At 36.1% G+C, this 25,176-nt stretch overlaps 2 protein-coding genes across 2 annotated transcripts; one reads left to right on the top strand and one right to left on the bottom strand.

Moving 5' to 3' along the window:
• The first annotated feature begins 494 nt into the window (after positions 1-494).
• Positions 495-4,174, top strand: LOC120089724. The gene is made up of 2 exons (XM_039047094.1): positions 495-940; positions 3,563-4,174. The coding sequence occupies exons 1-2, from the start codon at positions 621-623 to the stop codon at positions 4,020-4,022; spliced, it is 780 nt and encodes a 259-aa protein (XP_038903022.1). The 5' UTR covers positions 495-620; the 3' UTR covers positions 4,023-4,174.
• Positions 4,175-22,121: 17,947 nt separating this feature from the next.
• LOC120090702 (uncharacterized mitochondrial protein AtMg00300-like) lies at positions 22,122-22,493 on the bottom strand. The gene has a single exon (XM_039048421.1). The coding sequence runs from the start codon at positions 22,491-22,493 to the stop codon at positions 22,122-22,124; it is 372 nt and encodes a 123-aa protein (XP_038904349.1).
• Positions 22,494-25,176: the final 2,683 nt, after the last annotated feature.

A 25,176-nucleotide genomic window follows, 5' to 3' on the forward strand; every position in this document is an offset into this window, starting at 1 on the left:
TTAAATTATTACTAAGCTTATGTACTAAGGCCACGTTTACCCCACCGAAAACATAATAGATCAATGAGAATAAAAAAAGTGACCCCCATGTGATTACTTTTGGTATTGTTTATTTGTGTACTAACACATGAACCCCACATCCAAATTTATAATGAAATAATATAATGTGATTGATGAATAAAGAGTACTCAATCCGATTCCATATGAGAATTACGACATATCGTTACCATTACCGCTATAGTTATCGTTACGACTACTATTATTGTTACTGTTACAAATGAAAAGTTATCAATTTTGACATCTTTACATGGTAACAATTATGTTTGTGATTCAAGCTCATTACAAGTTATCCATCAATGAAATTTTATTACAATTATACCAATGTTCATTACGATTTGATAAAGTTGGCCTAAATTGTTACAAGGACACATGTGATTTTATTTTATCGTGATTTTCATTTTTAAAGAGTATATAAGAGGGGTCATGGGCAGTGGGACCGCCGATCCGCAATCTCCACAGTGCATATTTCACATTTCCATTATACCGTATGAATCTGTTAGACGGTCGGTGGTAGTCTCGGCGCCGGACGGTTTCAATCATAATCAAATCTCGAGAGCTTGATGGGAGCTGGGTGGGGACGGTGGTCCAAATTAGCCGCTGTAGTGGCGGCGGTGGCCATTCTGAGAGAATTGGGGAAGCGATACGGATGGGAAATTGACAAAGAAGCGTCTCTCAAGGTGTTCAGCCAATGGTCTGATCGATTGGGGGTATGGGCCATGCCTGCGTATGTCGGCATCCATACCTTCACGCTTGCTCTCTGTTTGCCTTACGCCGTCTTCTTCGAAGCCACTGCTTCTTTGCTCTTCGGTTTCTTCCCTGCCGTGATTTGCGTTTTCTCTGCCAAGGTTCTTGGGGCTTCCCTCTCCTTCTGGATCGGCAGGTTTGATCTTAAATTTCTTGTTGTCATTATATTTTTTTCTAAAATATATATTTGATTCTGAGTTTGTGCAAGGCTTATGATGTGTAGATATGAATCATCTTCTCGTTGTATAGAATTAGGTTTGAAATTTTCTTGCTGTAGTTTAAGATATGTTTGATGATTGGGCAGTTTTGTTATTCACATTTTGGGGATTTTAATTCTATGTTGGACGGCTTGAGATGGATTATTTTGCCCTGATGCTGTACTTTGAAGACAGAAGTTGAATTATTACGTCCTTAGTCTGTGTAGATAAGTGAAATGATAGAAGCCCTGTTGAATTTCTTCTGTTGGACATTGTTGAAAGAACAGTGGTGCTTACTATGCGTTGTACCCTTTTTGAAGATGTTTGGGTTAGTGTATAAAGAAGGCAGAGATTTTGTAAATGACGCTGGAAGTGGAGGAGTAAGAGAACTCAGGTGTCACGACTTAATAGTTTTCAGATGTTTGGGAACAGAGACAGAAACGATTCATTATTATAGTTTTGATGGGAATTGTTGACTCAGACTGTATCAACCAAACAAAGTGACAAAAGGGGTGATGAGAAATTCTCTTTAACCCCAATTGGCATAGACCATCAAGACGTTGGAGTTAGAAAGTTCTTTGGAGAAAGTGCACCAATTAGGGGAAAAGGATATAACTAGGTCCTCAAGTCTTGACAAATATCATATCTTTAAACACCTTTTGATGATTTCTTTTAAACCACTACATTCAAGGTAACACATGATAGCATTGTACCAAAGAATCTTTGATTGGCCTCTAAAGGGATGGTGATGGCCATTGAAGAAGTTGAATTAAAGTTACCACTTTATTTTAGGGAAGTACCAACAAAGGTTAAACTGATTTAACAACTTTCCCCATCTTCTAGCTGGAAAAGAGCCATAAAATTATAGGTGATTCTGGACCGATCCTTGGGTAACCAGACAACCCTTGTCCATGAGTTTCCCCCTGTTTTACAGATTAACTAGTCGGAAAACATCCTTTGTGAAAAAGACTTGAATGTTAATCGCAGCTTTTGGGACCTTAATCCTGTGAAGAATTTGAAAGGCGAGGAGGCTATGGAATGGGCTGATCTCAGCATGGTCTTAGCACCGATCTCCCTCTTTCAATTGGATGATGCCTGGAAATGACATGATCTCAATCTAGATGGACATCTTCTAAATCTTTCTTGGTTGATATGGGTGATAGAATCAATATTTTGGAGACGTCTTTGGCTAGAGCCTAGAGGTACCCAAAGAAGATCGAGTTTTTCCTATGGGAACTGGCTCATAAGGCTATAAACACTAAAAATGCCCTTTAAAAAAGAATGCTGAATTTGACCTTATCTCTGGGGTGGTGTCCTGTGTGTAGAACAAATGATGAAACACAAAATCACCTTTTCCTCCGTTGCTCTTTTGCCTGGAATTTTTGGAGTAAACTTTGTGGTACTTTTGGATGGTCCTTGGTGCTTTCTAGATATGTTACTACTCATCTTAGCTCCATTCTCTTGGGTAACCTGTTCAAGAATGACAGTTTTTTTTGTGGCTTCATTTATCTCATGCTTTCTTTTGGGTTTTATGGAAGGAAAGAAACCAAAGAGTCTTCATGGAAAAGGATCAACCTTTCAATACACTCTTTTGATCTTGTCATTTATTACGCTATTTCTTGGTGTAAAAGTTCAAATCTTTTTGTTTCATAGGCATATCTATCCCTACTAAACAATTGGGATAGCTTATTGTAACACTATAGATTGTAAATCCTTTTTGTGAATTTTACTCATCAATGAAATTGTATCATTAAAAAAAATAAAAAAAGGGAACTTGTAGGTGATTCTAGTCATCTGATGATCTCTTACAAAAGGTGCTGTGGTGGTCAAACTTGTGGACTAAGTGTAGTTAGGAAACATTTTCTGCAATTTGTTTTGTTGCTAGTGTTCCACCCATCTTGGAATTTTAGATTTTGAAATAACCTTGTCATACCAGCTGCTACCAAGGATCTGTTTCATTTGAAAGAGTCCTGAAAACACAGATTTACAGGTAGAGGATCCAATGATCTTTAAAAAAAAAAAAAAAAAATACCAGACCCCCTCCATGGATGAGCTTTCTGAGGCTATCATCCTTGAATGGATGCAAGTGAGCAGTGGCTTCTTTACCTGCAAACGGGTGTTCATATACAGGCTACCTTGACGGAAGAAAAGGCACTCGTTTTCAACTGTAGCGGAAAACAAATAGTGATCGTACGATTCTTCATTTCTTTAGTTATCGATATCATCAATGAGCGGAAGAAGCCATTTAGTACTGATAAAATGTAATTGCCAATGGAATTTTATCCTGTGATGAAAAAACATAATTACATAGTGAGTTTGACAAATGAATTGCTTTACGTTTTTCTAATTTACTTTATTTACAAGTTGTTCCCCCATCTAGAAAAATGTCATCTTTCTGAGACAGTCAACATGTTAACTGGCGGGCTTTATTCAATTGCTTATTTAGCATTTCAATATAATATTCTCTCTTGAAATGTTTGAAGAGTCTCATTGTTGGTTCTTATGAATTTCTATTCTCCATCCCTCTTCTCAATCTCAATCCAAGGTCATCTTTTGTTCAGGTTACTTTTTAGGAAGTCAAGTTCAGCCATGGAGTGGGCTCAGAGGAATAAATATTTCCATCTTCTTTCTAGAGGAGTAGAGCAAGATGGTTGGAAATTTGTCCTTCTTGCTCGCTTTTCACCGATTCCCTCATACGTTATAAATTATGCTCTTGCTGCAACCAAAGTTGGTTTCTTTCTTGATTTTCTTCTGCCAACTGTAATTGGATGCATGCCAATGATACTTCAGAACACATCGATTGGCAGTCTTGCCGGTGCTGCGGTTGCTTCAGCGTCGGGCTCTCAGAAATCTCAGATATGGTCATACATTTTCCCCATACTTGGTATCGGGTCAAGCATTCTAATTTCCTGGAGGATTAAGAAGTACTCTAGTGGACTCAAAATGGCCGAAAGTTCTAGTGTTGCAGGGAATGATAATGTTGACCCATCCAAAATCAAGAATTCTAAGAAAACTCAATAATTCTTAGTAACAGCCAGATAAGTTACTTAAACGTTTAGATGATATACTTTCATTCATGATTTGTATACCCTGGACCAGTGTCCATGACATGCTTAGTTTTTCTTTTCTTTCTCGAGAAATTATTAGATTTATGGCATATCCTTGTCTCATAATTTGGGATGCCCAGTTCACTTGCATTATTAATCCAAGCCTATAGCAAATTAAAGTCTTCATTTGAATCGGAATCACAAACTGATAGATGGCTATTCAGATGGAATATGCAAGGAGATGGGCAAATAATTTGTAGAAGTTTAGTAGGGTCATCTTAAGATGCTCGTTTGTAGTCGGATGAAATATCTAAGGAGATGGGCACTAATACATTACTTACATGATGCAAAACACTAGAGACTATGCATGAAGATGTTCTAAAGATCTTTTCTGACAATTTTTTTGTCAAAGGTTTTTTTGTGGCTTTCTTAGAGGTGGTCTTTAAGAATGTCATCAAGGAAGATTTGAACGGATTCTTAGGTAGGCTAGTTTGAGCATCTCGTTAATGTTTTGCAACTTTAGATTGAAAGAAAATGAAGGTTTTATTATTGGGGAAGTTGCAAGAAAAAAAAAAACAAAAAACAAAACAAATTCTTAAATTTAGCAATGATCTTTCAAAAATAGCATATATATATATATATATATATATATATATAAAAGCTGTTTTTTTGCTTTTTATTATTCCAATTTTATCCTTATTAGTACATTAGCATTCATATTAGTAGTATATTTGTTATACATGTCAAATTTTATATTTGGTATATAAGTTGTTTAATATATCAAATATAAAGTATGATATATCGAATTTACCATTGGTATATCATATTTATCAGTTCAAAGAACTATCAAAAGGGTCGAATCCCTCTTTCTCCTTTGCTCGGCATTACGAATGCATCACCAGAATCATTTTTTCCACTAATTATTTAACAAAAATCTATTTTTGGGTACAACAAAAATTTGGTGCTTGTGAATTTGATATTAGTCATGGATTTCATTTGAAAATCTATTATTTCTTCCGTAGTATTATTTTCCTAGTACACTATCATCAATTTATAATGGTTCAATCCATCTTATTCATAATCATCATTTTTTTAGTATACATCATGAACTTATAATGTCGAGGTCGAGCACATTGATTTGGGTTTTTACCCAAAGAGATCCTCTCACCTAGGCCTATTTTAGTTTTATGGTGTTATTTTTGTCCGAACCTTAATATTTTTTAATCTTGTTGCTTTTGTCCTTGTTTTATGTAGCTTCTAGTCTAGAATCACCTATAACAAAGATAAGTTTTTCTAACTAGATTCATTCTGATTTATCACCTAACAACCAATTTAAAATTTAAAGTTCATTGATATTAAATAGGGTGGAGTTTTAGAAATCAATCTTACTATTTTTATTAGTGTTAGTTGCATATAAAAACAAATCAACCAAGTTAATAGGAAAAATAGCAAAATCTAAAACTATTTGGAAATATCGAAACAAAATTTAAATTTAGTCCAAGTAAAAAGTCTATAAAGCCGATCAACTTATTAGAAAAATGCTCATTAAAATTTCTGAAGTCTATTAGTGATAGACTTCAATCATTGGTAGACTGATATAGTGAGAAATCTATTAGTGATACAAACCTGTGACTGATAGACTTATATTATTGTTGATAAAATAATATTAGTATCCAGTATTCTTCTATAATTGATAGTTTAGTTTAATCAAAGACTTTTATTTGAAGTTTATCAGTATCTATCTTTGATAGATTTGTATTAGTGATAAAATTATACATGTATTAAAGTCTATCAGTAACTATCATCGATAGAATTCTCTATTACTTACAAAATTTTATTTGTGAAGTTAGTTGAGGGAAATGATATATATAAACTGAATACACTAGCAACTAATTACATCTCAACTAGATACAATACACACACGGTATACAACAATAATGTTAACCCAAAAGTAAGCCAATTAATATAACAAGGTTAGGAATTGAAATGACTAAGAACCTCAATATATGTTGGAGATGTCAATAGGTAGTTGACGCATGCTTCTGATAAGCGCTATCCTGAAGACAAATATTTTCTTTGCACGGACGGTAAGCAAACTATAGCGATCGACTTAGTAGGATACAACAGCTTGCTCCAATAGAACTACAACCTCGAACTACTTGGATATGGCAGAACTCTTGAATACTTGCTCTCGACTCAACTGAAGATTAAAAGAAAGAAAGAAAGGAGAGAACTTCTCAATTTGGAACGAAATACCACAAATGAAGAACCAAGTTGCTATTTATAGTCCTACAACTTAGTAACTCTCCACAATACAACACAAAAGGAAACAAATACAAAATTGAAACATTTGTCAAATTTAACTCAATTGAATTGTTACTTGACCAAAATCAAACATAACTCATTCAAATTGAAGAAACTACAACTTTAACTTTCATATATGTTAAATAAACTAAATTTGTACATGAAAAATCATCTTATTTGAGGTTTCAATTTGAAAGTTTCTAACTTTGAATTTAATCTACATAATTAAATTCATTTGTTTGTGTTTTAGTACTCAAATGTTCACTTTCTTTCACTACGAATATCCAACAAGTGACTATCACTGTTGTTGCACGCTCACTTTGTAATAGAATAATGATGCGTTGAGTGAGAAAATAGCTTAAAGTTGTACCTTTCTTGAATGAATTAATATATGGAGATAAATGAACGCAAGTTTTCCTTATCTGACTCAAGTATAAGTTCAAATAAGGTTCCTGGTGAGTTCAGAGTCGAACACAGGGACTTATGATATCTATGCATTTGATTTGTAGGATATAGGCAATGAATGTCAATAAATATGTTCAAGTGTATATTTATATGCTTAAGTCTACTTCTAACTTAAGTAACTAAATGCGGTGAATCTCTGTGATGAATGGTGGAAAAATAAGATGATACAATGAGAGTGTATGAGGCGTGACGATGTTATGAATGGTGATGATAACGATACAATTGATAGATATTATCACAAATGAAACAGTTGACGATGAAATGAAGGAAAGAGCAGTTAATAAAATAGGGTTAAGAAGACTTACAAACATTTTCTCAAATAATGCATGAGTACGAGACCATATGTTTGCAACTTTGAGAATGAAGAACTAACCTCTCGGTCTTTAAGTCACATTTATCTTATTTCTAAGGTGCATGCTCAAGTTGATTACAAACAAAAGATTTATCTTTATCTCTAAAGTTATCTCTTTCTTTGTTCTTACTCTCACAAGCAACATATTATTTCTACTTAAACCAATTTCCCAAAAGATTTAAGTTTTAGGTTTAAACACACATTAAACATAATGGATTTTTCCTTAAGCATTATTCTTGACAATGTTAGATCATGCTTCTTAACCCATAGATGATTTAGCTACTCATGGCAGAAAGATAAGAACACATAGATATATGATAATGAATGAAAATCATATTTGTATTAAGTATTAATGATTTTTCAATCGTAACAACTTAATACACAACAAAATGGATGAACAAAAAGATAAAATATAAAGACAGAGATATATCAAGCCTCTGGTTGCAATGCCTTGCTTCCTTTGGCTTTGGTGATACTGCTTCCGAGTGATTGTTGTGATGAAAATGGAATGTTCTTACTTCTTAGAGAACTCTAAGCTCTCACTTAGAATTCTTCAGAGAAAAGCTCGAAGAAGTGGTATTAATGGATTTAGTGTGAAAGACAGGCAGAGATCTGGCCACTCTTTAGTACTTATCTATTTGTATTGGTGTATATGTCTATTTTCAAAGGGCTATTTATAGCCATCGGAAGGAAGGTTCCTCGTCTCTCTCTAATGATTATGTTGACACCTCGCATTAAATTCCATGGCTTGCTATGGCGACTGCTTTGCATCAAAGATCCATTGGCTCTCCTACGAACGTCTCACATCAGCTACTAGCTTGCTCTATTGATTTGACTTCCACTGTCCACGCGTTTGTTATTTTCTATTTGTCATGTTTCATTTCATCACGTGGTTCTATGTATTGCAAAGTTGGACATCGAATTGATTCCTTCTATGCGTTCATGGATGCAACTCGTTTCTTTTGCCAACTTTCTCTTCATGTCATCTGAATCATGCGTTCAAAAGTGACAAATTTTATACCTTTCAAGGATTACCAGTTTTGAAAGCACATGATCGCAGGATATGATCTTTCATGATTCTTGTCAAGCTAATGCGTTTTCCTCTGAATTTTCCTAATTGTTCTCAATAAAAAAGCAAAATAACATGAATTTTTACAAGTTATCACACCTCCAAATTGAAAATAATGCTCGTCCTCAAGCATATATTTAAAGTCTTAGCATATATCTCAACCCATTTTGATTCATTAGCTAGATCTCTCAAAGTGCTTCCTAATTCAAGATTCATTTGACGAACATTTTTCCTCAAGTTTTATTTCCTTCCTATGGAAATATTTTTAGACTTTAGATGCGGCAAACTTATTCTTCAAAAATCCCTTACTCATTTCCAAGGCTTTCTTATATTTCTTTTCAAAAATGGGCTTATGGTTCAAAGTTTACAAAATTTCTCTTTGTTACTCTTTTTATTATTATGTAGTTATACGTTGATCCAGACATCTTACCTTCGTTTTGGCTTGCCCCCATGGGTATCATCTGGACATCCAACTACGAGTAAGAACCCTTCTCAAACTCAACTCGTACCCTAAAAAAAAAAAATCAACATAGGCAGTGGAATTGCAAATATTTTCTTTTTGCGTTGATCATGATTCCCACCATTGTTTTGGCTTGCACTCACGGGTGTCATGCAAAGATCCAACTACGAGCAAGTTCCAATCTCAATGCCATTTTTTATTACCTTTTATTATTATTATTATTATTATTATTATTATTATTATTGTAGGATGAACATTAAATGAACAAGGAGATTTTTCAAAATTTTTTAATGCATTTAGCTCAAACCTCTTCTACTCTGAAATTTAGAAGGCAATAAGGTTCTCATTATTGAAATCAAATTATGTGGTGGCCTTGAAATTTTTTGCAAAAGACATTTGAGGTAAACCTTGCACGCATACTACTTTCGAGAAATGTTTCCTAAGGAAAAGTCATATAGTTAAGTATTAGATACTTATCATAACAAATCTAAGCATTGATTAGCACAAGTATCATCATTAAGTTGCATAACGCATCAAAGCAAAGAGGAATACTAAGAAAGCAGCGATTATAAGCAAGAAACTAGCACAAGGAAAAAAAACAAGGAAAATTACTTAACTTGATAATTCATTCAATGTGATTAATGGATATAAAGCGATCATTGCATACAATACATTGAATGAAAAGGGAAGAATACATGTCCTCTTGGCTTAAAAAACATAACTTGAATTTGGGCTGTAATGATGCGCCCGATGTCCATTGGGATGCATTGCATGATGCAGTATATTGTCATTACACTATTCCTTGAAATGGAGCTATCGTGCGTGGTTGGGAGCAACTTATTCTTAACAAAATACGACCACACTTTTGCCTCAAGTGTTAGTCTATGCAGTGACAGTATTTTGATCCCCTTAGTGGATGTGATCCATTTTGACCCTGGCTTGGCCAACACTTTCAATGCTTAATTTCTTCTTGTGTTGGCTCCTCAATGATTATGTTTCCTTCAACTTCAGGGTCGTCTTGTATTTTGAACTGCGTGTTCACCCTCTTGGTGCCGAAATAAACTCTCTCAATGCCTACTTTAGTGATGTACTTGTTGGGATGAAGGGCCCTTTCATAGAATGCCTGAACCATGCTCGGTTTGAGTTTTAGAGGGCCGTCGCAGAAATCACATCACCTCATCGCACTGACAACATTCATTATAAAGTTGGGGTGTTGTCTCCGAGAACAACCCTATTTCCAATAACAAAGGCGATATTTTCTTTGGCACTTTCTCCACCTCTACCTCCACTGTTGCTTTTCCTTTTTCTTCTCTTTTTTTCAAGGTCAATAGATGCCCTACTTCCTTCTTCTTTTTCGATGCAGCCTTTCTGCTGGTTGTTTGACTCTCTATTTTCTTAGGTTACTCCTTTCTTCTTACAACCTCTTTTCTCTTTTCTTCTTCCATCGTCATCTTTTTCTTTTCCTTCCTAATCTCTTTAACATCTTTGGCAATGTGTTGGACTTTCTCCTTCTTGGATCTTCTCTCCGCATCACTCTATTCTCTAATTTCTTTCTCAAATTCCATTACGATTTTGGCCACTTCACCGAGTTCTTCTATCTCTTCATCATGGACTTCTCTTTGAAAATTGGTTGTCGCGATTAGACTTTAGGTTTCTTTCCTTGAGTCTTGAAAGCCTTCTCTTATTTTCTTCCCCTTTTCAGCCATCTTGACCACCAACCGCTCCACAGAGGATGCAGAGGGAACTAATTCTTCTTGTGTTCTTGATGTGTGCCCCACCTCTATTGCCTTGGTGCTTTTTCATCGTAGAGGCACCACCTCTTCATCTTTAATTTCTTCAAGGTTTGCGTCAGATATGACAACCTCTTCTTTTCTCTTTTCTTCTTCAAACCTCCCTTACTCTGGCCTTGTGGCCACTTTATTTTCAGTGTTCTTCTTCTTTGCCGCCTACTTCTTCCCAAATGTGACAAACATCTTAATCACGAATAGGGCTTGGCATGTTGGATGCCAATGCTTCAGGGTCACTTGTCTCAGGGACAGACCCATGCGATGAAACTTGTTCTCTCTTCTCAACCATCTCCTCGCTTGGCTGGTTAACCACACCCTCATCGTCTAAACTTTCTAGTGGCTGCATAGTCTCCAAGATTTCCCCAAACACTTTTCATTCCCTTCTTCTTGCCTCGTTGGCACCTACCAGGTCACTATTAGATGCTGGCAATGGACACATTCCACACTCAAGACTGTTGGGGCATATCTTCTCCTTGCGCGATCCTGTAGTGGGTTTAGCGGTGGATGGCCTAGCTTAATTTCTTCCCTCATGCGGTGAAGATGAGCATGATAGATCTGGCTCTTGAGGGAAGATCATGGCTAAGTATGTCAGACGGCGCACGTGATCAACATCCTTTCAAATCCCATTAACGGTCCTTGGGGTACCCTCTCCTACGTTGAGTGTGCTAGATACGATGAGTTATTACCTTTTCGCACCTTACACTCAATGCATCACTCTTTCGATTTCCCAATCACCTCAAACAATCAATCAACCAATTTTTACAAAAGCAAATAACTAAAAAGAAGCAAATATCAAATCAACAAAGTAAAGCAAACAAAAGCACAAAAGAAGAGTTTAAGATACGTCTCTGATAATATGCGGTCATTCTTATCACATGGACCATCTCCGTGGTTCATCTTTTACTCAGGGTCAGCAAGGTCTATGAAGACCTTTTCTCTTTCGATATCACCTCCATGGTATGGTTTAATTCCTTGACCATTTACATTGAACGTATTGGAGCCATCTTCATTTGCAAGCTTTATAACTCCGTGTGAAAAGACTTCTTTAATAATGAAGGAACCAGACCATCACGACTTCAGCTTTCCTAGAAAGAGACGTAAACAGGGAGTTAAATAGCAATACTTTCTATCCAAACTCAAACTCTTTCTTACGGAGATGTCTGTCATGCCAATACTTTATTTTCTCTTTGTATATTTTTGCATTCTTATATGTGTTGAGCCTCCATTCTTCAAGCTCATTGAGCTGCAACTTCCTTGCTTCACTTGTTAAATTAATATTCAAATTAAGTTTCTTTAGCGCCCACAACGCCTATGCTCTAATTCCAGCAGAAGGTGACATACAGTAACGCATAAGGCGACATCCCAATGGGAGTTTTATATGCAGTGCAATAGGCCCGTAAGGCCTCATCAAGGTGTTCTGCCTAATCTTTTCGCAAAGCATTCATCACTTTTATAGAATAAATTTGATCTCATGATTTGATAACTCCATCTGGCCATTAGTCTTTGGATGATGGAGATCTTGTGGTTCACTTGAAAATTAGACAAGAGTTTAGAAATAATGCAATTAACAAAGTGAGTACCTTAATCGCTTATGAGTGTACCAGCGTCCCAAAGCGCGAAAAGATATTCTTCTTGAGAAATTTGACTAGTTGTTGCATCATTCTTAGCACACGAAATGACCTCGATCCACTTGGACACATAGTCAACTACAACCAATATATATTGATGACTGCATGATGGTAGAAATGGTCCAATGAAATGGATACCCCACAATAGTTCCACTTCCAGAATGGTGACCAGGGGCATCTCATCTCTACAGCCAATATTTCAATCCTTTAACATCGTCACAGTTTATGACATATTTGCATGCATCTCTAAAAAGCATGGGCCAAAAGAATCCACTTTGCAAGACCTTTGTAGCTATTTTTTGCCTGCCAAAATGCCCGTCATACCAAGCATCATGACATTTTGACAGGATCTGCTGCATCTCCATTTCAGGAACACATCACTGCAGGATGTGATCACACCTTAACTTATACAAGCAAGGTTCATCTCGATGATAGAACCTGTAGTCATTAAAGAGTTTCTTGCATTGGTGGTGATTGAAATTCTTGGGCCACTTCTTACAAATAATGTAATTAACAATATCTGCGAAAAAAGACTCTTTTTGTTCAACACGGAAGAGCTGTTCATTAGGAAACCCATCCCTTATTTCATTCGACTTTTGGAATTGCTCAGTTTCAGACCTGGGCAAGTGATCAACAACCTGGTTTTCCATTCCTTTTCGATCCACTATCTCGAGGTTAAATTCTTGTAGTAACAGAATCCATTGGATTAACCTTGGTTTGACATCTTTCTTTGTCATAAGATACTCAATTGCAGAGTGATTAGTTTGCACGATCACCTTAGAACCTACTGGATATTCGTAATTTTTTTTATGGCAAAGACCACGGCTATCGGCTCTTTCTCGATGGTAGTGTAATTCTCTTAAGCCTCGTTGAGAGTCTTGTTAGTATAGGAAATTGGTTGAATCATCTTGTCTATGCGTTGGCCCAACATAGCACCTACCACCACATCACTTGGATCACACATTAGTTTGAAGGGATGCGTCCAATCTGGTGTAATTAGAATAGGTGTTATTGTAAAAGCTTGCTTGAGCGTCTTGAATGCCTGGTTACATTCATCATTGAAATCATAAGGTTGGTTTAAATAAAGCAGGTTATTGAGGGGCTTCCCTATCTAAGAAATCCTTTGATAAATTTGCAATAAAATCTAATGTGTCCCAGATAGCTTCTCGAAGTCTTAATATTAGAAGGTGCCGGAAATTTGGCTACTATATCAATCTTAATTGGATAGAATTCTAGTCCTTTTTGGTAGACTTTGTGTCCCAGCATAATTCCTTCGTCACCATAAAGTGACATTTTTCCCAATTTAGGACGAGGTTAGTCTCATTGCATCTCTGAAGCACATCCACAAGACTCGTCAGGCATACATCGAAGAGTTTCCAAAAGCAAAGAAATCATCCATAAAAATTTCAATATATTGCTCTAGGAAGTTTTAGAAGATAGTCATCATACATGTCACACCCCCTCTCAGATTACCTTCTTAACCTGGAAAAAGATGTGACGGCAGCAGTTACTAACCCTAGTTAGCACTTACTACCTACTCTTAACTTGAATCCTGTATTACGCACCTGATAACAGTTTAATAACATTACATATCTCCATTCCATACATTCACGGATTCCACAAACATCAATCAACATATCTACAGACAAAATGTTAACAGCTGGGCCCAAAACGATATTAACAAGTCCCTGACACTTCTCATAACATATACATATATACTATAGTTAACCTAGTTTCTTTTCAACTAGTCAGGTCTTGTGTGGCAAGTAGTAGCAAAATCAACCTTAAGAAATTTGACCACTACTTGGGAAAAGAAAAACATTTGAAAACCGTGAGCTATTCACCTAATGAGTGACTACTAGGAATCAGGATATACCATGTTTTTCATTAATATAAAATATGTAAACAGACTGGAAAACATTTCAAGCAAATTCCTTTAAAACATTAATGTAGTGATAACATCAAGCTTTTGAGAAGAAAACTCGTTAAACATCATTAAATCTTAGTTGAGAACGAGCATACACTGCTCTAGTTCCCAATGTCTGTATCAGGCCAAGAGACCCATACTTTAACCTCTTATTTAGAACTACCTACATGCACATGGAGTTTACTAAGTACTGTTAACACCTTAGATACTTCCTGGATACCTTTCATACCTTCAGTATCCAGTTTACTAAAATCATATCATGCTTTAAATCATACACATTAAGAATCTTTCAGAACATACCTTTTAGCATAGCATTTTGTAGAAACTTAGCTATAGTCTTTAAAACGCATGCTTCAACATATAATACTTAATTTGAAATAAAGCTAACATATTACCTTGGCATGCGATTAAACAAGTACATACTTAAGGAAAATGCTATGCAATCTCATAAAACTTAGTTGCTTGAAAACATATAAGCTTATCATCAAACATTATTGAAATCGCATGGTCTTTTATTCTTAAAACATTGAAAATATTGAGATTATTTAGTCACTCACTACTCGTCTGGGATCTTAATGGTTTGTAGGCTTCTCCTAGCTCCTCTTAGCCTGAAACAACAGAATTCCTTGTTAGATTCCTTAGAATTCCCATCAAGATGCTTCAAATAGTTTATTTACTAGCGAGACCTTCATCAACGAGATCATCACTAGCAATATTACTACTAGCAAGATCATCACTGGTAGATCAACACTAGTGAGACCATCACCAACGAGACCATCAACACTAACGAGATTTTCATCATGAGCGAGACTACCCTCATAAGCGAGACTAAGCACAAAACTAGCGATACTTTCATCCTTAGTGAGACTTATCATCATCAATGAGACTAGATAAAAAATCAGTGAGACTTGAGTGACCAACGAGACTTACGTGATACTCCTCTCGCTCTTGCTCCTTGGGTGAGCTGCAGGCTTGATCTTCCCAGGTAGCTGCCTGCTTATGCAACAAATTCCAGATTCAACTTCAAAAATTTATAACTCGAAATCAAGAACTCATTTCAAGAAACTTTCTTCTACAATCTTGTTTAGAATTGAGTTATCTTACCTTAAAATTTCAGCCCTAAATTGTTTGTGTTTTGGACTGGAGCTTCCGATCTTTATCACTGGCCCTGATTAATTCGAGGACTCGGCCCTTTTGTAATCTCCTTACTTTTCGACATTCTTCCAGTGTGATCTTTCTCCGAAGTTTATCTTCCTTTTATTCTTTTGGCTGCCTTCTCATGCATGCAATTATCAATCGCCACCTCACCCACTAATGGATTTAGTGCATTTCGGCCTTGGAAAACTTAAGTTTAATAATTTTAACTAATTAATTTTTTTCTAAACTTCTTCATTAAACTTAATACTCGACTGTCATAAAGCTAGAACTCCCTCTTTCTCTTTTTCTTTTTCTTCCCTCCTTGCTTCCCTACATTAAACTATAAACTTCACATACTACCTATTTAATATAATATCCACATGGCTAACATACTTATCTAGAGAATGTAGGATTCAGGGTTTACAATACACCTCTGAAAGGTACCTGACACATTGCATAAGCCAATAACATGCGGCAAAATGCGAAATGGACAGGTAAAGATGGTATTTTCTTGATCTCCAGGCGCGATTATTTTCTAACATCTGATCAATGAATGTAAGAGGGAAGTGATCCTTTTTAGTGGTTGCATTGAGTTTCCTATAGTCCATACAGACCCCCCACCCCATTATAGTGCGAGTGGATATCATTTCATTCTCACTATTGGCAACTACTGTCATCCTGCCTTTCTTAGGGACACTGAACGAGGCTTACCCATTGACTATCAGAGATAGGGTAAATGACATCCATATCAAGCCGTTGATAATTTCCTTCTTGAAAACCTCCTTCTTCGCAGGGTTAGCCTACGTGTCCTTCTTCCAATCGAAATTTATGTATGCAATATGACGGGCTGATGCCATGAATGTCAACAAACGTCCATCCTACAACTTTGCTGTGCTTTTTCAATACTTGCAAAAGGGACTCCTCATCTTATGCATTCTGTTTAGAGGAAACAATTACTGGCAAGGTGTTATTCTGTCCCAGGTATGCATATTTCAAATGTTTTAGCAATAACTTTAATTCCAAAGTTGGTGGCTCTTTAAGTGATGGCTTAGTCTTCTTTGTTTCCCGGTCATGTAGATTTAAAGATTCAAACTTCTTTTTTGTGTCATTTATCGCAAAGATAGCTTCTTCACACTCCAATTCTTTTTCATCAAACATTTCGAGTTCAATATTCCATTGTTTAATGCCCCATTCTTCCACGTCCACTAGTTGGCATAGTTTCACATCATCAGGGTATCTTAACGCATTGAGCACGTTGAACTTGATCTCTTGATCGTTCATTCACATTATTATCTCTTGTCGATGAACATCAATTAGGGATTTTTTGGTTGACAAGAATGGCCGACCCAAGATGATGGAGACTTCTTCCAGCTTCATGATCCAGACTTATGAAGTTAGCTGGAAAGATAAACTTGTCGATTTGCACAAGAATGTATTCAATTTTCCCTTCGGGGTATGTGACAGACTGGTTGGCAAATTGGAGCGACAATGAAGTAGGTTTAACCCCTCAAATCCCTAACTTCTTGAAGCTTAAAAACGACATCAGGTTGATACTTACTCCAAGGTTGCACAAAGCATGACCCAAATCAATCCATTCAATTGAGCAAAGGATTGCGAAAATGCCTGGGTCTATCATCTTTTTAGGGATCATGCTTTTGAAGAATGCGTCGGTTTCTTGTGCAATCGCCACTGTCTCATGTTCACCAAGTCTTATTTTCTTAGATAGATAAAATGTCCTTTAAAAATTTGACGTAGTTTGACATTTGTTCTAGTGCTTCGACAAGTGGAATATTTATATGGAGTTGCTTAAGGATATTAAGAAGGTGTTGAAACTGACCTTCACCATTCTTCTTTCTCAATTGGTATGGGTAGAGAGGTTGTGGACGCATCTCAGATGATGTGTTTGATGTTGAGGCATTCTTAAAGGAAATCCTGCACTTAATATTTTCATTTCCTTTGCTGCTCCCTTGCTTTTCCTTATCCTTCTTTTGGTTGTCAAGCGTTAGTTTTTCTTTTTCTCAAACTTTGCGATGGTTAGTAGGTTGGTTGGTTATTTTGCTATTTTTCTACTGGTTTAGTCTGCTAAAGTTTTGTTGAGTCAATTTTTTTGGCCTTTCACTTAATGGTTTTCCACTCCTTAAACTCACGACCTTACGACGCTCATTCCCTTGGTTCCCCGCATGCACTGGGACCTTAGTATTTCTTGGTAAGGTCCCTTTCTATATGGCTTTCAAGACTCCTGCAATCTGTCCTATTTGCATCTCAAGACTTCGGATGGCAGTGGCTTGGCACTGCAATAGAGCATTATTCTTTTGAATGTACTCTTTTAGTAAGGCCTCTAATGGGGTGGAAAAGCTGAGCTGGATGTTTGCGATGGGTTGACCATGCGATTGTTGGTGTCTTTGGTAGCCCTGATGTAATCCTAGAGGCCCATCTCTATTAGCGTAACGGTCACCTTACCGCTCGTTCTGTTGATGTTGATTACCTCCCTACAAAAAAAATTGGATGGTTTCTCCATCTCGGATTATAGGTATTTGAGTGGAGGTCATGTTTGATAAAACATATCGACTGTGGGTTATGAGGGCATATTTCAAATACATGTGGCCCCTCACACCCGTCGCATCCCAGGTCCTTAACTTGATTTACTGTGTGCATCTTACGACTACTTCCTGTACTAGCTTGGTTAGTTTAATCCAACGTCAAGGTCCACAGCAATGTAGTCATCGTAACTAGCTGAGTTTGCAACACTGGGATAACATCATTCTCTATTTTTCCCATATCATTTCTTTGTCTTCCTGATCTTAAGTCAAACCCGCTATCTTCCTAGTCTTCGTAATTCATTGAAATTCTGTCCAAAATGGTCTTTGCCTCATTGTATGTTTTGCTCATCAGTCCTCATGTACCTGTTGCTGCGATATTTGTTGCCACCTGTCAATTCTTGTTCAATCCGTTGTGAAAGATTTTCATCTGTACATAGTCTGGAAGACCATTATGCGGAACTCCTAACGAGCTTCTTAAATCACGTCCATGCGTCACTAAGCATCTCCATTTCCCTTTGCTCAAAATTTGTGATATCTCATCGCCTCTTAGAATTTTTTGTGGGAGGAAAATAATTCTTCATAAATCTTTCCACCATTTGATCACACGTTGTTATCTCCCCCGGCTCCAATGAGTAAGCCTATTGGCATGCTTCCTCATTTAGAGAGAAAAGGAAGAGTGTTAGCATGATTTCTTTTGCGGTGATGTTTGGGATGATAAATGTGTTGCATATTCCTAGGAAGCTTTTTAGATGGGCATGAGGATCTTCTCTAAGAATGCTTCTAAACTGCCCTGCAGTTTGAAGCATCTAGAGCATCACAGGCTTCATCTCAAATCTAGCTCGAGCGAAAGTTGGTCACATAATGTCTGGTGAAAAGTCTTAAAGATTAAAAGACGCATACTTCTTGATAGGTCTGTGATGATCATGAGCATGAAGTATAGGATGAGCTGGTGCCAATGCATGGTTTCCGTTGTTGGCTACATTCTCTTCATTAGGATTGTTGTTGTTTGTATTGGGGTTGATGCCTAAATCTCGTAGGGTTCAGTAGTTTGTAAACATCTGTATGAACAAACATTATGTGATGTAATAATATGAGATATTTTCTTCACTATTGTCTATGAAATATGAGATATTTTAGTTGCATTAACCACAAACCAATAAACTAAGATCCCTGGTTATCATTGTAACTTAAGCATGTATGTGATGACATACAAATGGATCGTGTGTTAAGTGATAACCTAAATGGTCTTTAGTATATGGATAAAGGAGGAAAACTTTATCCTATTGATGCTATGAGAGTGGCCTGCTTTGTAGATGTTACAAGTGTTGTAAAGTGCTACAAATGATCTGATCCTGACCATTCATGTATCAGACATGCGGGTAGGGATGCTCTATACAAAAGAGTTTATATAAGACCGGACCACGAAATGTTTAGTCTCATTATATAATGCCGTTCATGACTGAGACTTTCATTTCACTAGGATGACCATAAGTAACATGACCTTAATCCTGAGTGAATTGAGAACTCCTGTCTATGAAGGCGGTCTTTTGATTTGTATGGGTGTGAGTGATCAGATCGCCGACTCAAACCTACCACTTTGGGGATTTTTCTGATTGGGAGCTTGGAACTCAGCTACACAAGACGGAATTCACTCTTTCCTCGATTTAAGGGTAAGTAGATAAATTGCTCCCTTAAGGGCTGATTCCGGAACTTGAACAATGTGACGCCACACTTTCTCTTGGCCCTAGAAGGATTTACTCATAGTAGGACTATGATGTATTTTTCATTAGAAGAATCAATGATACTTAAGGAGTTAGATGTAATTATAGGGGCAACACGGTAAATTGACTCGACTGTACTTACGAGCGATTTGTGAAGGGTCATGTACTAATAATTGGTTATATCCAATGGACACAGAAATATATCTGTAGCGCGAAGAGTGCAGCTGTCAGTCTTTAGTGGAATGTCCGACAATTAACGGATGGTGGATATCGTGATTAAAGAGTTTAGTTAGTTATTCGCGTACTGTTTGAGTTTCAAGCTACAAGTCTATAAGGTCCCCTTGGTAGCTAAATGGATTCAATTGAGAATCAGTTTTTGGGTTAGTTTGAAGTGTTCAAATTAACAAGAGAAAATTTGATTATATATGATATAATTAAATTGCATCAACTATATGAGATATAATTGACTTAATGTATTAGATACATTAATTGGGGGAATTATTATTAAATGCTATAAGGGAAAAAAAGAACTATGATTTATATATTGCATGAGATGTGATATTAAAACTGTAGGTTATGAATATATTATTTATATTGGTAATTAAACCAATTATTGGATAATTGATTACAGTTTTTTCTCCCAATAACCAACTTAGTGGGAAGTTGTGATCAGTTATGGTAACTGATGGTTAAAATGAAAATTGTTTTCATTTTTTACATACTGCAATCATTGAGCGATTGTGAATCGTATGATAAAAAGAATTAGCTATACGATAGCTTGAAAGCATACACGATCGTATAACGAGTTTTCTATACGATAGTCATTTGTTTTCTAAACGATCGAGTACACAGTCTATACAATAGACTATAGTCATCTCCCACTTACTCGATCGTCTATACGATCCTGTAACTTCCTCCTACCCTCTACCAAATCTTACAAAACTCACAACTCCTGGATTCTCACTCTAGTGAGATTTGTTCTTGTTCGAGGAGATAGCTGAGATGTGATGTTCGTGTTGGTGAACAATCGTGCAGTAAGATCAAGGGAACAAGAAGAAAAGTTCTTCAAGGGTGAGTTATCTTGATCCTTAGTATTTTCCTTTTGTAGCATGTTGTAATTTAGAGTTTTGCATAACTATTACTGTTTGATTGTAAATGTGTATGTTCTGTCATAATGGAATTTGGAACGATCTCACTTCCGCTCACTAGTCTCTTTGTTAAGAGTTCCTTCAGTTTGGTTAGTATACCATTCTTCTGTTTCCCTATCTTCTTCTTCTATTAGCACTATCTCTTCTCCGAAAGGTTCTCTCAATCTCTGGGTCAAATATGAATGTAGGCATACTGCCGTCACTCATATACTATTTGTGATACTCTTTCGGCTTGAGTACACAATACACATTCGATTGAGGTCCTAAAAAAATCGAACAAAGTCTAAACACAGATTAACTTATAAGTCCCCGACAACGTTGCCTAAAACTTGTTGTGCACTCCTTTTGTAATAAAGTAATGATGTGTTGGGTGAGAAAATAGCTTAAAGTTGTGCCTTTCTTCAATGAATTGATGTTGGGTGTTTTCTTCTGAATTTTCCTAATTGTTCTCAATAAAAAGGCAAAATAACTTATATTTCTACAAACTATCAATTGTAATAATAGTAATGAAGAAAATTATTTATGATAGTTTTCTTTTAGTATGAACTACATTGATTGATTTTTAAGATTGGAAGTCTATACTAATAGATTTCTTTTAAATAAGGGTAAAATGAGAATTAAAGTTATCATTTCCTGATTTGCAAAATCATAGATCACATGGTTGTTGATGATCTATATTTGACAACCATAACTTTTTTTGGGGTCAAAATATAGTGGATAAAGGATTCAAACTTATGACATATTGATAAGGATACATATTTTATATCAGTTGAGGTAGTTGATCAAAAGGTTATTCTGAGCTTGAAGGATCAGAGCTAGGGTTGAGAACTTGCTCCACCTCAATTTTATCATTCTTCATTTGAAGTGCTGTAACATTAGATGTAGATCCTTGCATATGAAAAAAAAACATCTCTAATTGTAATACATCTCTTATCTGTAGGGTGCCACATTCTAAATCTCTTTACTTCTTCTGTGAAACCCAAAAACATACACTTCACAGTTCGGGCAACTAATGTTCCCTTGTTCTGATGGACAAATCCAGTGCAACCAAACACCCTTAGATTATTTAGGCTAGGAGGTTGTTTGGTCCACCTTTCTTCAAGAGTTAGAAGATTAAGAGATGCATGAGGGCATCTATTTAGGGTATAGATAGTATATGAAGCTGCTTCAGCCTAAAATTTCTCAGGGAGTATTGCATCTGACAGTAGGCTTCTTACTCTTTCCATAATAGTTCTATTCAATCTCTCTGCCACCTCATTTTGCTGAGGTGTATACCTAACAGTCTTGTGTCTAGTAATATCATGTTGTCTACAAAAAACATTAAAATCTTCTGCACATAACTCAAGCCCATTGTCAGTTTTTAGACACTTAATTTGAATGTTAGACAATTTTTCAACCATAATCTTCCATTCTTTGAACTTATCAAATACTAAGTCTTTAGATTTAAGGAAATATATCCAACATTTTATAGAATAATTATCCACAAAGGTTAAGAAGTACCCGGCTCCACTCAAGGATTGGAAAGTTGAGGGACCCTATAGGTCTGAATGCACATAATTAAGGATGGCCTTGGTTGTATGTTGAGCCTTTACAAAACTCTGCCTCGTAGCCTTGCCTGTCACACAGTGTTCACAGAAGGATAGGCTTTGATGAATTCCCTTAGGTAGAATTCCCCGATTAGCAAGAGCTTGTAGACCTTTGGCATTAATGTGTGGAAGTCTTTTGTGCCAAAGATTTCCTTCAGTAGGCTGCTTCTGAATTACAACCAAAGTTGAATGCATTTTCTGAACTCCTTGAACAATATAGACACCATTTATCTTGACCCCTCTAAGGATAGGCTTGGTGTTCTTCAAAACTTCACAGTAGCCTTCCTTTCCTTTATATTCACAGTCAATTGAATCAAGCATGCCTAGTGAAATTAGATTTCTCTTTTAACTTAGGCACATGTATGACATTTCTCAATAGTTTGACTGATCCATCTTCAAGTTTGAGTGATACAGAACCAATACCAACAATTGGACATGAGTTATTATTACCCATGTAAACTGAGCCTCCATCCAACTCTCTATAAGTGTTGAACCAATCTTTGTGGGGTGTCATGTGAAAAGAACACCTTGAGTCTAGCACCTGTCTCTTATACACATCTAGATGTGTATAAGAGACAGCCACTGGACATGAGTTATTATTACCCATGTAAACTGAGCCTCCATCCAACTCTCTATAAGTGCTGAACCAGTCTTTGTGGGGTGTCATGTGAAAAGAACACCTTGAGTCTAGCACCTAATCTAGGTTCTTATTAGAATCTTCATCTGCCTTCAAATTTGATGTAGCTAGGGCACCTGAATAAAAGTAAGAATCCTCACAAACTGAGGCTTCACCTGACTGATTTTTTTGGACTTTCTGTTGAGGTTGTGGTTGCTTGTTCTTCTGCTCATTTTTCCACTTTAATGTTCTGCAATCCTTGATTAGATGTCCTAGCTTTTTGAAATATTTACATCTAACCTTGGTTTTTTCTTTGCTCTCTTTTGTTGAGCTTTGTTTCCCCTTTTCCTTATTATTCTGTTTAGACTTTCCCTTGACAAATAAACCCTCAGCACTGGGCTTATCTTCTTTACTGGTTAGAAGCTCAATCTCTCTGATTTTAAGGGCTGAAATGATAATATCAGTAGTTAGAGAGTCTCTACCATATTTTAGGCCAGTCTTGACATCCTTATAGGAATCCGGAAGTGAGTTAAGAAGCACAATGGCTTCATTATCTACCCCAATCTCTTCTCCTTGAGTCTTGAATTCAGTAGTAATCCTTTTGAAGTCATCTAAGTTTTCTGTCAAGGTTTTCGAAGAACTCATTTTGAAGGTGAAAAACATTTCCCTTAGGAAAAGCTTGTTGAGCAGATTCTTTGTCTCATAAAGCTCATTCAGCTTACTCCACATCTTGAATGTTGTTTCTTGGTCGATCACTTGTCTTAGAACACTGTCTGACAAATTAAGAACAAGTGTGCAATGAGCAATTAGCTCCATGTTCTCCTTTTCTTCTTCTGTTGTAGTAGTAGGCAGCTTGGCTAGATCTTCAAGGGTCTTATGAGCTCTTTGTTGCCTCAAAATGGCTTTGATCTTGGCTTTCCACAAGCTAAAGTCTCCTTTCCCATCAAACTTTTCAATATCATATGTTGCTACTGCCATTTCTCTGTCTGAAAGCTCCAAGATTTTGTTTCTTTAGAATCTTAACTAATCTTGAAGTTTTCTTGCAGGCTCTGATACCACTTGTTAGGCTTGATGAGCTTGATGGGCTAAAAGAATCAATGTTGTCTTGAAACAAATGTTATTTAGGCTTTGTTAAAAGCCTGGCCCGAAATGAAACCAAAACCACTGATGGAATTTGATTTTGAACAAAACCGTGTGCTAAAAGCACAATCCACGTGAAGATAGATCTTCACCCTACACTTTGATGGACAAGATTCACTTCAAGCACTCAGGTAATTGTAAACACTTCAATGACTAACCCTATTCAACAACACCAAGAATTTTCCGTGGTTCGACCAAAAAGAAGCCTACGTCCACAGAGAAGCTGATAATTTCTTGATCTGGGAGCTACAACAAGAAATTACAAGATGAGTAGTTTAACTATCTTGATCTCTCAATTTTTCTTTCACTCTTACTTGTACAAGAAATTTACAGATGTATATAAAGATAGCTTGTATAACTAATTTCTAACAACCTTGAAGTTGTTTTTCATAACTTGTAATAAATAAATTTTCTATCAATGATAAACATAAAAATGTTCTATTAGAGACAAAGGTCTTCAAGTGATAGACTATTAAAATGGTTTGTTGATGATAGTGGTTTATCAATGATCAAATTATTAAGATAGTCTACATCGGTATAAGGATCTATTACTGATAAACTATTAAATAGTATATGTGTTGAGTTCTGACAGAAAATTAAAAGTGCAGTTTTTTCATATTGAAAAAGTTTGAGGAAGTGATAGGCTATAAGCACTTTAAAAGTAGCTGTCTTTGGTTTTCCAGTTAAAAACACTTTAAGCTTAAGTGTTAACTTTAGTTAAACTCCCCTTTTGTATTATCTAGTTTGAGAGCGAGGAAAATGGTTCTGAGTGGTACAAATACTTTGAGAGAGTGTGTGATTGGAGCCAAGGAGAATTATTCTACGTTATTGTAATAATTTTTCACATAATGAAAATTTTTTTGTTCGTGATTTTTTCTCCATTTTGGAGTTTTCCCCTATTAATTTCATATGTTTCCAATTTTATTGTTTTCTTTTAATTTCTATGTTTTTTTTTTGTTTATTCATATGATAAAATGTGGGAGATTTTTTCCAACAATATGAGTGATAGACACGAAAATTTTAAAAATTTTCTTATAAACTATTTATTTGTGTGACATAAATATGATAACCAATTTTGTCATCTATTACAATTATCCCTTTTTAATACTTGCAATTTTATAAATGGTTGCCTCTAGAAAGATATCATGTTCTAAAAAAGTTCACAAGTAATAGAGAAATCAAAGATAGATGTAATTTGTTTGAAAAAAACTCTAACAAAAGAAATAGTTCAACATATAAACTGACCAG

This window comes from Benincasa hispida, chromosome 11 (genome assembly GCF_009727055.1).
Source record: "Benincasa hispida cultivar B227 chromosome 11, ASM972705v1, whole genome shotgun sequence".
NCBI lineage: Eukaryota > Viridiplantae > Streptophyta > Magnoliopsida > Cucurbitales > Cucurbitaceae > Benincasa > Benincasa hispida.

Bases quoted from the DNA above. Each gene is read 5' to 3' on its own strand.
- LOC120089724 (XM_039047094.1), top strand. From the start codon at position 621: ATGGGAGCTGGGTGGGGACGGTGGTCCAAATTAGCCGCTGTAGTGGCG. The intron at 941-3,562 runs GTTTGATCTTAA...TCTTTTGTTCAG, and splicing joins CTCTCCTTCTGGATCGGCAG to GTTACTTTTTAGGAAGTCAA.
- LOC120090702 (XM_039048421.1), bottom strand. From the start codon at position 22,493: ATGCTTGATTCAATTGACTGTGAATATAAAGGAAAGGAAGGCTACTGT.